This window comes from Notamacropus eugenii, chromosome 2 (genome assembly GCF_028372415.1).
Source record: "Notamacropus eugenii isolate mMacEug1 chromosome 2, mMacEug1.pri_v2, whole genome shotgun sequence".
In the NCBI taxonomy this organism is placed as follows: Eukaryota; Metazoa; Chordata; class Mammalia; order Diprotodontia; family Macropodidae; genus Notamacropus; species Notamacropus eugenii.
Window position 1 is genome coordinate 71,435,706 of NC_092873.1, and position 13,167 is coordinate 71,448,872.

The 13,167-nt window shown below is 35.9% G+C and overlaps 1 protein-coding gene across 1 annotated transcript in view; it reads right to left on the reverse strand.

The window, feature by feature from the left end:
* Positions 1-13,167, reverse strand: part of TBCD (tubulin folding cofactor D) — a 414,951-nt gene that overhangs the window by 143,939 nt on the left and 257,845 nt on the right. The window contains exon 20 of the mRNA XM_072640887.1: positions 6,669-6,742. Coding sequence (XP_072496988.1) covers positions 6,669-6,742 — 74 coding nt within the window. The remainder of the gene's footprint in view (positions 1-6,668; positions 6,743-13,167) is intronic.

Consider the following 13,167-nt stretch of genomic DNA (forward strand, 5'->3'; position numbering starts at 1 on the left):
AGGAAAGACCCTCAGAGTTTCTGGCCAGAACAGAAACTGCTATTTACACTCACTCTGAGCCATCAAAACCCAAGCAATAAGCATGTGAGGCTTGGACTGGTACCTATTACTGGCCAATCAGTGAGAGCCAGACTGATCTGAGTTTAAAGGTATAGTCAAGTAGCTCCATTTGAATCCCAATGGGCCTTATCAAAATATTTTCCATAGCTATATTTCAAGGAATCATAAATGAAAATTATATGAGACAAAAGAGTTAATTGGACCAGTGTTTTGAAAAAAAAATTGATAGAATAGATAAGTAAGGAAGGGGGAAAAAATCTAGCCCCAAGTCTCAAGATATCTTGCAAAGTCTACGTGATCAAAATTTACATTCCTTTGAACAGAGTACCCACATGTAAGGGTGAGACTGGTACTGCTGTATCAAAGGGCATACACAGTTTTAAAGCGCTTGAGGTATAGTGCCAAACTGCTCTCCAGAACTGTTGGATTAGGTCACCACTCCACAAACAACAGTGCATTAGTGTCCTTATTGTTTTCATCTCTTTTAGCATTTATCATTTTTCTTTTTCATCATATTAGACTATCTGATATATGTGAGGTGATACTTCAGAGTTGTTTTAATTTGCATTTCTCTAATCAATAGTGATTTAGAGCATTTTTTCATTTGACTAGATAGTTTTGATTTCTTTGTCTGAAAATTGCCTATTCATATCCTTTGACCGTTTATCAATTGGGGAATAACTTGGATTTTTTATAAATTTGATGCAGTTCTCTATATATATATGAGAAATAAGGCCCTTATCAGAGATAGTGTTGCAAAATGTTTCCCAGTTTTCTGCTTTCCTTTTAATTTTGGTTGCATTGGTTTGTTTCTACAAAACCTTTTTAATTTTAGATAATAAACATTATGTATTTTACATTTTGTAATGCTTTCTCTATTTTATTTGGTCATAAATTCTTCTCTTATGCATAGATCTGACAAATAAACTCCTTCTTTGCCTATTTTCCCTAATAGTTTATAAAGCATTGGCATTAATTACTCTTTAAATGTTTGGCAGAATTCACTTGTGAATCCATCTAGCCCTACAGATTTTTTCTTAGGAAGTGTATTGATGGCTTGTTCAATTTTTTTTTCTAAGTTTTGGTTATGTAAGTATTCTATTTCTTCTTCTATGAAACTAGCTTGTTTATATTTTGGTAGATATTCATCCATTACTTTTAGATTGTCAAATTTATTGGCATGTAATTGGGCAAAACAGTTTCTAATAATTGATTTAATTTTCTCTTCATAGGTGGTGAAACCACCTCTTTCATTTTTGATTCTACTAATCTGGTTTTCTTTTTTCCCTTTTTAAATCAAATTAACCAGTGATTTGTCTATTTTATTTTTTCTTCATAAAAACCAGCTTCTAGTTTTACTAGTTCAATGATTTCCTTACTGTCAATTTTATTAATCTGTCCTTTGATTTTTCAGAAATTGCAACCTGGTGTTTAATTGGGGATTTTTAATTTTCTCTTTTTCTATATTTTCACTTGCATGCCCAGTTCATTTGATCTGCTCTTTTTATATTTTATTGATATAAATTTTCCCCTAAGGACCACTTTAGCTACATCCAAAAAAATTTGTTATGTAGTCTCATGGCTGTCAATGTCCTTAATGAAATTATCAATTGTTTCTAGGATTTATTCTTTGGCCCACTTATATTTTAGGACCAGATTATTAAGTTCTCAATTAATTTTTAATTTATCTTTTCTATTACCTATTATTGAATGTAATTTTTATTGCATTATTATCTGAAAAGAATGCACTTACTGTTTCTGCTTTTCTGCATTTGGTTGTGAGGCTTTTATGTCCTAATACCAGGGCAATTTTTATGTAGGTACAATATACTGCTGAGAAAAACGTATATTTCTTTTTGTATCCATTCAATTTCCTCCAAAGATTAACCATATCTAATCCTCCAGAATTTTATTCACTTCCTTAACTGTTTTCTCATTTAGTTTTTGGTTAGATTTATCTAGTTCTGAGAAGGGAAAGTTGAGCTCTCCCAGCAGTATAGCCTTATTATCTATATCCTCTTGTAATGCATTCAACTTCTTGAAAAATCTAGATGGTTATACCATTTGGTGCATATATGTTTAGTATTGATATTACTTCATTGTCAATAGTATCATTCAGCAAGACAGTTTCCTTCCTTATCTCATTTAATTTGATCTATTTTTGCTTTTTTTTGGTCTGAGATCACAATTGCTACCTCTGCTTTCTTTGCTACAACTGAAGCACAATAGATTCTGCTCCAGCCCCTTCCTTTTACTCTGTGTGTCTCTCTGCTTCAAATGTGTTTCTTGTAAACAACATATTGTAGGATTCTGGGTTTTAATTCATTCTGCTTTCCATTTCTGTTTTATGAGTGAGTTTATCCCATTCACATTTATAGTTATTATAACTGTGTATTTCCCTTCATCATGCTATTTCCCCCTTCTCTCTCTCTCTCTCTCTCTCTCTCTCTCTCTCTCTCTCTCTCTCTCTCTCTCTCTCTCTCTCTCTCTCTCTCTCTCTCTCTCTCTCTCCTCTCTCTCTCTCTCTTTTATCCCTCTCTCCTCTTTCTCCCACTCCTCACAAGTATTTTACTTCTGATCACTGCCTCCCTCAATCTACCCTCCCTTCTATTAGCTCATTCTCTTCTATTATCCCCATCCCTTTTCACTTCCTTAAAGAGCAACACAGATTTTTGTATCCAACCAATTCTGATGAGATTAAGACTTAAGCTCTACCCTGCACACCTCCATCTTCCACACTATTATAATAGCTCTTTCATGCCTCTTTTATATGAGATAATTTACCCCATTCTATCTCCTCCCCTCCTTCCAGTGCAATCTACTTTCTCACCCCTTCATTTTGTTTTTTGGGGCATCATCCCATCAAAGTTACCATATATGTGTGTGTGTGTGTGCATACACACAAACATATACATATATGTGTATATATGTATATGTATGTGTGTGTATATATATATATATCTCCTCACCTTCTATCTATATATACTCCTTCTAATTGTCCTTATAGTAACAAAGTTCTTAAGAATTATTATCTCGTCATATAGAAATATAAACAGTTTAATCTTATTGAATCTCTTCTGTTTTCTCTTTGTTTCTTTTTTATCTTTTTGTGTTTCCTTGAGTCTTTTATTTATTTCATTTTATTGTATCTTGGATGTCTCAGGGAGTCATTAGCTTCCCCTTGCCCAATTCTAATTTTTAAGGAATTATTTTCTTCAGTGAGTTTTTCTACTTCCTTTTTCATGTGGTCAATTCTATTTTTTAGGGAGCTATTTTCTTCAGTGAATTTCTGTATATTTTTTTCGATGTTGTTGACTGTTTTTAAATGATTCACTTGAATTACTTTTCCTAATTTTTCTTCTATTTCTCTAATTTGCATTTTGAAATCTTTTTGAAGCTCTTTCAGGAATTTCTTTTGGGGTCTGAGACCAAATTATATTTTTTATGTACCCATTGATCCTGCAATTAAGGTGAGTCACCTATAAGTGAGATATTGAGAGATTTAGTTCATGATGTTTCAGGCCTGTTTCTCTATCATCACTTCTATTTGACTAGTACTCTCAGGCTTGTTTCCTTGCTTATTTTAAGAAAGGTATCTGAGAGGTTTTCCTGTTGCTGTTTAAACTAAAGGTTTCTTTTTTTTTTTTTTTTTAAGATTTTTTTCCTTTTCTTTTTGAGGCTGTTTTATTATTAATGTGTCTTCTTGGATTGCTGTGTTTGTTTACCTTTCTTGTATTTCTGTTTCTGAGTTGTCTGTTAATTTTTCTATGCAGGAATGCTTCAAAATCTGTTTTGTTATAGTGGTTTTTTGTTTGTTTTCCTGGTTTGTTGGTTTTTTTTTGGAATGTCTATCCCTTTTGATTTATGGTTATTAGGATCAGATTTGCAGGTCAGCTCAGTTAGTGAATAATTTATTACGTACTTACCATATGCTAAGCACTGGGGATACAAAAAAATGGGCAAAAGACAGGCCCTACACTTAAGTTCACAATCTAAGGTGTATCTTTTTGCACTGAATCTTGAGTTCCTTTGTTTTTCAGAACGCATTTTTTCATTTTCTCCCCATTTTCTAGTGGGTGCAAAATAGTCCTGTATTATCTGAATATGATTTCCTCTATACTTGAAGGATTTTTTCCTAGTTACTCAAATTTGTTGTTTGTCAAGAAAATCATTAAGTTTTACCACAAAGAGTTGAGTCTCAGAGTTTGCAACATTCTGTTTTTTTGTGATCAATAGATTTTTTCAAATAACACTGTTTTCTGTGTTCAAAAGTTTTACAGTTTTCTTTTTTATTTCTTCATTACCGTGTTTAGCTCATTTGATTTATTTCATTCTACTGGAAAATATATAATTCTTTGGTTGTCTGTATGCATGCTGTCTTCAAGATCCGTGTTTGCCTGAATAGAAGTAATGTTTTCTATTTACATAGCTTCTTGCTTCCCAACTTCCAGATTATTCTTTACTTCTACATATTTGAATTCTCAATTGTTTGTTCTCTTTTTTTTTTGGAGGGGGGGGGTAAAGCTGACAACTGGGATTTAAGGTTTTCTGTTCTGCCAATTCAATAGAGGCTGCAAATTTCACTTTCACTATTCTTATTTCTCTTTTAAACAAGTTGTGAACACTCTGCTATGATTCTATGCTTTCCGAGGAATCAATGGATTCTTCTGCCTCATCAGGCATACATTTATTTTCCTTTGTCTTACAATATTTATTCATGGATGTCTACAGCTGATCTATTATTATTATCTTCTCTGCTGGTTTATTAACTTGTGATCAAGACCTTCAACAAAGTTTTCTTCATCCTGGATCTTGGCTTCATTTCAGGATTTTTTTCCCTTATGTTAACCAGTTACTCAGTTTATGATTCATTCCCCTGAAATGGTGGTTACCACAGAGGCTGGACTCAAAATCATTTTAGCTTCCTCCCATACTGTGCAGTTCACGTTTCACCAGCTTTGGTCCCCAAGGATGCCAGCTGTCTTTCCCATAAGCTACCTAGAATATCACATATGCTGAAATCCTGTCCCAGTTTCCTTTTTAACTCAGTTCTCTCACTGATTATTGTTACAGCACAGAATACTGCCATGCTGCAGTACCAACTAGAGTAAACTTCTTCCTTTTGGTTTCCAAGGATGCAAGAAAAAGGGGAGGGGTAGGAGACTTGATAGAATTGAGTTCTGCTGTAAACCAGTTTGTATAGCCCTGCCAGAATGTGGTGGCCAGTGACTAAAGGGGTGCTGAATTAGCACATTAAGGGTTAGGGATTAGCCTTGTCTTTTGTTCATTGTATTTTTACCTCTTGGTCAGTAGTATCTTTGATCATGGAGACAGGTGATACTACATTATTTCTGACACATAATTCCCATTTTGGAGAAGTCTGAGAAGTCATAAAGAAGCAAAGTGTCTAGCCTCCCATCTTGTTGGTGAGATGACCTGAATTCTGTTTGTTGAGATATTTATCAGTTATGTCCATCTCTTTGTAACAATATTTGGCCAAGATAATGGAGTAGTTTGTCATGTCTTTCTTCAGCTCATTTTATATATGAGGAAACTGAGGAAAACAGGATTAGGCAACTTGCTCAGGCTCATATAGCTAGTAAGTATCTAAGAACAGATTTGAACTAAGGAAGAGGAGTCTTCCTGACTCCAGGCCCAACATTTTATCCACTGAGCCATGGAATTCCTTAGTTTTGTTATTTTTTTAATAAGCAGGTAACCAACATTTATGTATACATATATATATATATATATATATATATATACACATATGTATGTGTGTGTGTGTATGTCAATGTGTATATATACACATGTACATATATACAGACATATATACATACACAGACATACATACATACACACACATATACATATTTGTGGACTATATGCTAGACATTGCTGAATGCTTTACAAATATTATCTCGGGGGCAGCTAGGTGGTGCTGACTTTTCCTTGGACCCCCATCCCAACCCCTGCAGAAAATAGCTGAGGGACTACACTTTACCTAAACATGAATTTCCCTTCCCAAAAATTATGAACCCAGGCTCCTCCACTACCTCAGAAGCAAAAAAGTCATGGTCACTAACAACACTGACAAGCAGGGAGTTGCTGCTATACCCTAAAGAACACTAGGACTTGCCACCTTCCCTACCACTATGCTTTCCAGATTCTGAGGAAATGATCTGATCTGTCGTTGTATAAGAGAAGCCCTGGGTCTTGCCATCTTCCCTGGTACTGAACTCTTCTCTTGGTTTTTAATTTGTATCCCCAGTGCCAGGTACATAAGTTTGCACTTAATCAGTGCTTTTACATTTATTGAGCAAGAACCTACTGGCCTAAAAGGGTTAAATGTCTGATATGGTTTTTTTTTTCAGCTTTTCAGTTTTTTTAATTTTCAATAAAAAATTAGAGTTGATTTTCCACATTAAGCAGATATACTTTCCCTTATATACTTACCAGATCAAAGAGAAAACCTTGATTTCTGAAGAGTTAATTATGCCTCCAAAACACATAAATGTGATTACAATTACTATTTATCAGTTTTATAGGAAGAATGGGGGTTGATTTTAAGGTAGTGACAGGTATATAAAACAGTGACTGATACTTACCAATGGTGGTAATATATTCTGGTGCTTGTGGAGTAAGATTATGTAAAGCCTTAGTTGACAGCCCTCGGATAACTCTGAAAAAAATAGGGGGAAATTATTTTTATACTTTTCCCCCTTATTTTGACAATTTTAGATTTATTTAATAAATAAAAGTATGGAGAGCATAGAAAAGATAGGAATATAGAGAAGTCTAGAGGTATGAGAATCATTAATTGTTTAGTTAATTAAGACTACTAAGATTAGAACAAAAGTAAGCTAAAATGGCAAAATGACAGCAAGGGGCAGTGTTTTATTAAATAAAAATACTGACTTAGAATCACAAAACTTTTGCCCATCCCTCATCAACATATACATAGGCATGCATACCGGTATATAATGAGGGGGAAATGTTTTTTATTTCTCTTCAAATTCTTTGTCTAAGGGAGCAAAGATTATTTCAAATTTTGCACTTCTCGAGCCCTGAAACCACCAGAGTAGTTGATTCATAGACTACAAATAAACGGTATAAAATTTAGAGTGCCTCATTCTGACTTGGAAATGAAATGAAATTTTGAATGGTTCATTCACAAATTGGAAAGGGAATGCCCCTTTCCAACCTTCCTTTTCCTATTAGAGTATTAAGAGGCTCCTTAATTAATCTGAATACATTATAGGGCCTTGGCCACTGGAAGAAGTCAACTGAAAACACGGAAGGAATTATCTATTGACTGCCTGAGAAAATCAACTTTACCCCTTAGGCCAATATAAGCCAACAACTGTAAAGTGAGTTGAGACAGAGAGATACGACAGTCTAGAAGAAAGCCAGTTTATTCTAAACAGAATCAAGTTTTGAGGACATACTTACTCTTTACTTTACAAACAGTGAGGGAGATTACAAGAAATGGTTTCTCTCTACTACTACTATCATTCAGAAGTAAGAAAATAGTCATAAGAGATCACTAGCTAAAAAGAAAAGCAATCTCAAAAAGAGGAGCAAAAGCCCAGGAGTCAAGAAGGGGGAATAAGCAGTAAGGTGCTCTTACCTTCCCTTCTAGAATTTGAAAAACCCAGAGAATATTGCCCCTGGAAAAATCTGGGATAGCAGAGCCAGCAAAAAGTCAGAGTACAGCAGTCTTTTAGCTTGGAAGGCTAGGGGGATTAATGGTAAAGGTCCTTATTTCTGTGGCTGAAGGGGACCAGTACAGGACAGGAGGTATCCCAGCAAGTCAACAGCAAAACCAATCTCAATGGACCAGTGAAGATCCTGAATCCCAGGGTGAAGGAGCAGGCAAGTGCAAACACCAGGCACACAGCAACCACCACCACCAGCTCCAGCTCAGCCTCAGGTAAACTATCAGACAAAGATCCAGATGCCAGCAACTGAGGCCCCAGCACAGAGAACCAGTAACAAGGTCCCTAGATCCCCAGCACAAGATGTCTGGGCAGTGCCCTCTGGGTCCCAGAATCAGAGATTAAACTTAAAAGCCAGGAAAAAAGTAAACAGCATGAGCAAGAAGAATCAAAGAAAAACAATGACCATAGAGAAATATCTTGGGACAGGAAAGATCAAAACACAAATTCAGGAGAGGACAACATGGTCAATATATCCACATCCAAAGCCTCAAAGGGGAATATAAACTGGTCTCAAGTCCAAAAAGCCTTCTTAGAAGAGCTCAACAAGGATCTTAAAGTCAAATAACGGAGGTAGAAAAAAAAATCGAACAATTCCTTTAAAAATATGATTGACAAAATGGTAAAAAAGCACAGAGAAGAAAACAACTCCTTAAAAAGTTGGCCAGATGGCAAAGGAGGTACAAGAAATAACTGAAGGAAAGAATTTGTTAAAAATTGAAATTGAGTAAATTCTAGAGCAGCAGAAGTCACAAAATGACAGAGTGAAAGAGATTTCCAGTCCAAGGCAGCCTGGAAGGCTGACAGGAAAGGTCTGTCACATGGGTCTCAAAGTGGAGTGCAGCTCAGTCTTGGCCACACGGGGGATCATGGACAGGACCACGGCAGGCTTCAAGAAACGGAATCCCGGGCAGCAGCTATAATTCCAGATTTCTCAAACCACAAACACCAAAGACAGCTTCAAAGGTCAGTGAGAAAGATCTTTTACCTGGGTGAGAAGGGAGCAGGGTCCTGCCCCAGCCCCAGCTTTAGGCAGTGGCAGCAGTATCCATTTTTTGGAGCCCTTGGGCTAAAGACCCTGGGGAAATTGAGAAGATCTATCTGGGTCTCAGTCCTCAGCAGCTGTCCAGGGGTGAGGAGCGCTGGTGTGGTGGAGCTGGAGACAGTTGTAGAGAGGGAATTCTACTCACAGATCCTGGGCAGAAAAGTTTTTGGTTGTTCCCAGACCAGAGCACAGGCCAAGAGAGGAGTAAACTCTTCTCCCATGATTGTGCCACTTTGGAGGAACTGAGAACTTACAGGTTCCTAGAGTATACCCTCCTCTTGACAAAGGACTCAAAAGTCAAGTAACTGACTGGGAAAATGCCCAAAAAAGGAGAAAAAAAATAAGACTATAGAAGGTTACTTTCTTGAAGGTATTTTCTTTCATTCTTTCAGATGAGGAAGAACAATGCATAACATCAGAGGAAGTCAAGGCTTCTGCATCCAAAACCTCCAAATATGCAATGGTCTCAGGCCATGGAAGAGCTCAAAAATGATTTTGAAAATCAAGTAAGAGAAGTGGAGGAAAAATTGGGAAGAAAAATGAGAGTGTTGCAAGAAAATCATGAAAAGCCAAGTCAACAGCTTGCTAAAGGAGACCTCCCCAAAAAATGTTGAAGAAAATAACACCTTTAAAAATAGGCTAAACTCAACTGGCAAAAGAGGTCCAAAAAGCCAATGAGGAGAAGAATACCTTAAAAAGCAGAATTAGCCAAATGGAACAGGAGGTTCCAACAGGAGAAAATAGTTCTTTAAAAATTAGAACAGAGCAGATGGAAACTAATGACTTTACGAGAAACGAAGAAATTACAAAACCAAACCAAAAGAATGAAAAAATAGAAGATAATGTGAAATACCTCATTGGAAAAAACAACAGACCTGGAAAATAGATCCAGGAGAAACAATTTAAAAATTATGGGACTACTTGAAAGTCATGATGAAAAAGAGAGCCTAGATATCATCTTTCATGAAATTATCAAGGAAAACTGCCCTGATATTCTAGAACCAGAGGGCAAAATAAATATTGAAAAAATCCATCTATCACTTCCTGAAAGAGAACCAAAAAGAGAAACTCCCAGGAATATTGTAGCCAAATTCCAGAGTTTCCAGGTCAAGGAGAAAATATTGCAAGCAGCTAGAAAGAAACAATTTGAGTATTGTGGAAATACAATCAGGATAACACAAGATCTAGCAGTTTCTACATTAAGGGATCAGAGAGTTTGAAATATGATATTCCAGAAGTCAAAGGAACTAGGATTAAAACCAAGAATCACCTACTCAGCAAAACTGAGTATAATCTTCAGGAGAAAAAATGGTCATTCAATGAAATACAGGACTTTCAAGCATTCTTGATCAAAAGACCAAAACGGAATAGAAAATTTGACTTTCAAGCACAAGAATTAAGAGAAGCATGAAAAGGTAAACAGGAAAGAGAAATGATAAGGGACTTTCTAAAGTTGAACTGTTTACATTCCTACATGGAAAGATAATATTTGTAACTCTTAAGACTTTTTCTTCCTCAATATTTGGGTAGCTGGAGGGATTATACATACACACAAACACACATACACACACACACACACACACACAGGACAGAGTGAGTTGAATAAGAAGTGATGATAACTAAAAAAATAAAATTAAGGGGTGAGAGGAATATATTGGGAGGAGAAAGGGAGAAATGCAATGGGGTAAATTATCTCTCATAAAAGAGGCAAGAAAAAGTTTCTTTAATGGAGTAGAAAAAGGAGAGGAGAGGGAAATAGTGAAACTTACTCTCTTCACATTTGGCTTAAAGAAGGAATAACATGCTCACTCAATTTGGTATGAAAATCTATCTTACACTACAAGGAAGTAGGGGAGAAGGAAACAAGTGGGGTGGGAGGGATGATAGAAGGGAGGGCAAATGGGAGGAGGGAGAAATTAGAAATAAACACTTTTGGGGAGGGACAAGGGCAAAAGAGAGAACAGAATAAATGGGGGCCAGGATAGAATGGAGGGAAATATAGTTAGTCTTACACAAAATAACTATTATGGAAGTCTTTTGCAAAACTACACATATATAGCCTATACTGAATTGCTTGCCTTCACAGCGGGGATGGGTGGGAAGGGAGGAAGGGAGAGAAGTTGGAACTCAAAGTTTTAGGAACGAATGTTGAGAATTGTTTTTGCATACAACTGGGAAATAAGAAATATGGGTAATGGGGTATAGAAATCTATCTTACCCTACAAGAAAACAGAGAAGATGGGGATAAGGGAAGGGAGGGGTGTGATAGAAGGGAGGGCATATTGAGGGAAGGGATAATCAGAATGCAAGGCGTTATGGGGTATGGGGGAGGGGAGAGATGGGGAGAAAATTTGTAACTCAAAATTTTGTGGACATGAATGTTGAAAACTAAAAATAAATAAATAAAGATTAAAAAAAGACACAATGGGAAAAAATAATAAAGTTACTGCAGATGTTATAAAATATTTGGGAGTCTACCTGCCCAAACAAACTCAGGAACTAAATGAACACAATTACAAAACAAGATCTAAATAACTGGAAAAACATCAGTTGCTCCCGGTTAAGCCAAGCTAATATTATAAAAATGACAAGAGCTACTACATATAGATGGGCAGTTATCTTTGAAGCCAGATGAAACTAAATGAAAGATACATATTTCACCATGTCATATGAAAACTATGTACGATAAAGGTGAAAACAGTATAGACATATACACTAGAATGTAATATATGTTGATGTATATCACTGTTATATATTTCAATGTTGTACAGACTAATAAGTAAAGTTATACATATGTTACATTCTATACTTGCCTAATACATTTAGGTACTGTATACAATTCTTTCATGTATACTGTTATGTACTGCATGATATTTATATTTCAATTTTATATATGCATGATTATCTTGAATAAACTGAATATTACTATGCTAGCAAATTAATATGCAGAAATACAAAGAATACTAGCTTGTACTTCCACAGACATTTTGGTGTTATCCCAAGTTAATTACAGGAACTATATGCAAGGGTAAGGGCTACAGCCCATTTCAAACTTTCATTTTTTTCAGACATTGAATGACAACACTGAGTGAACTACTCAAATCTTACAGAAAGTGAAAAACTTAGAATATTCCTTTTATGATTTATAAAGGGGACTAAATATTGAATGGCTCAAAATAAGTGACATATTTGCAAATTGCAAAAAGGTATGCCACTTTCAGACTTTGGCCAGTATAAAGATGTGTTCATACTTCTTTTCTCCTTTTGGAAAAGAGTTTCTTAATTGACTTTAGAGGACAGTAGGTCCTTGACCACTGGGTGAAAGCAATTGACCACATATATGAAATGTCAAATGAGTGGCTGAGAGGACCTAGTCACATCCCTTCAGCAAATATTTTAATTTTTTTAAAAAAAAAGCTAGCCAGTTCTAGAGTGAACCAATACCGCCATGGCCTCTGGCAGTTGAGAGAATACTTAACTATTGAGAAAAGATAGTTTTTGAGGATTTGTCTTTCATCTTTGCTCCTGTACCTCTTGGATAATGGAGCAAAGGGAAGAGGGGATTTCTTTTCCCTTGCCCTTTGGCAAGGTTGTCTTGCAACAGACTGTTTAACTACAGAAAGAAACAGATTTCCACTAAGGGAATCCAGTGGAATGACCTTTCCCAAAGAGCTGCTGTGCCCAGAACAGTATGAAAAAGGCACTGGGGCTCTGCACACTGGAGACTAGAGTTCCCTCATTCACGTGTATTCCCTGTTTATGCCTCTCTACTATGTGTGTGTCCTCTCTTCCTGCTAATGTGATATTTATTTCTGGAAACCCCAAACTTATAAAGGAAATTTTTTGTTACTATGGCTATAATTGTTACTATTATTCATACTATGGATTTCAGTACATGCCTCAGTTTTGACCTCATTGTGTCAAATGGCTAACTACTGAAAGTAAACCTATTGGTATGGCTCATGGGTACAAATGAGATATACAATTTTAGACATAGTCATTGAGTGGATTTATTTTGACTATACAAACTAGCTTCAAATATTTTATTTTTGTGTTGTTTTTTTTTTTTTTACTGAGGGCAAGAAAAGATTTCAAAGAGAGAGCTAGAGATTTGAAAGGGAGAGAAGAGATTTGAAAGGGGGCTAGCAATAGTGTTGCCTCCACCCCAAAAGGAAGGGAGGGTAACTGAAGCATTTTAAAATTCACAGAAGATAAAAGAAGAAAGTTAAGAAGGAAATATAAAGAAGCAAGAAAACTTTGAAAGTAACACACTGAATTTTTAAAACATAGGCAGGTGGGTGATGTAGACTTGGAGTTAGGAAGACCTGCATTCAGATTCTGCCT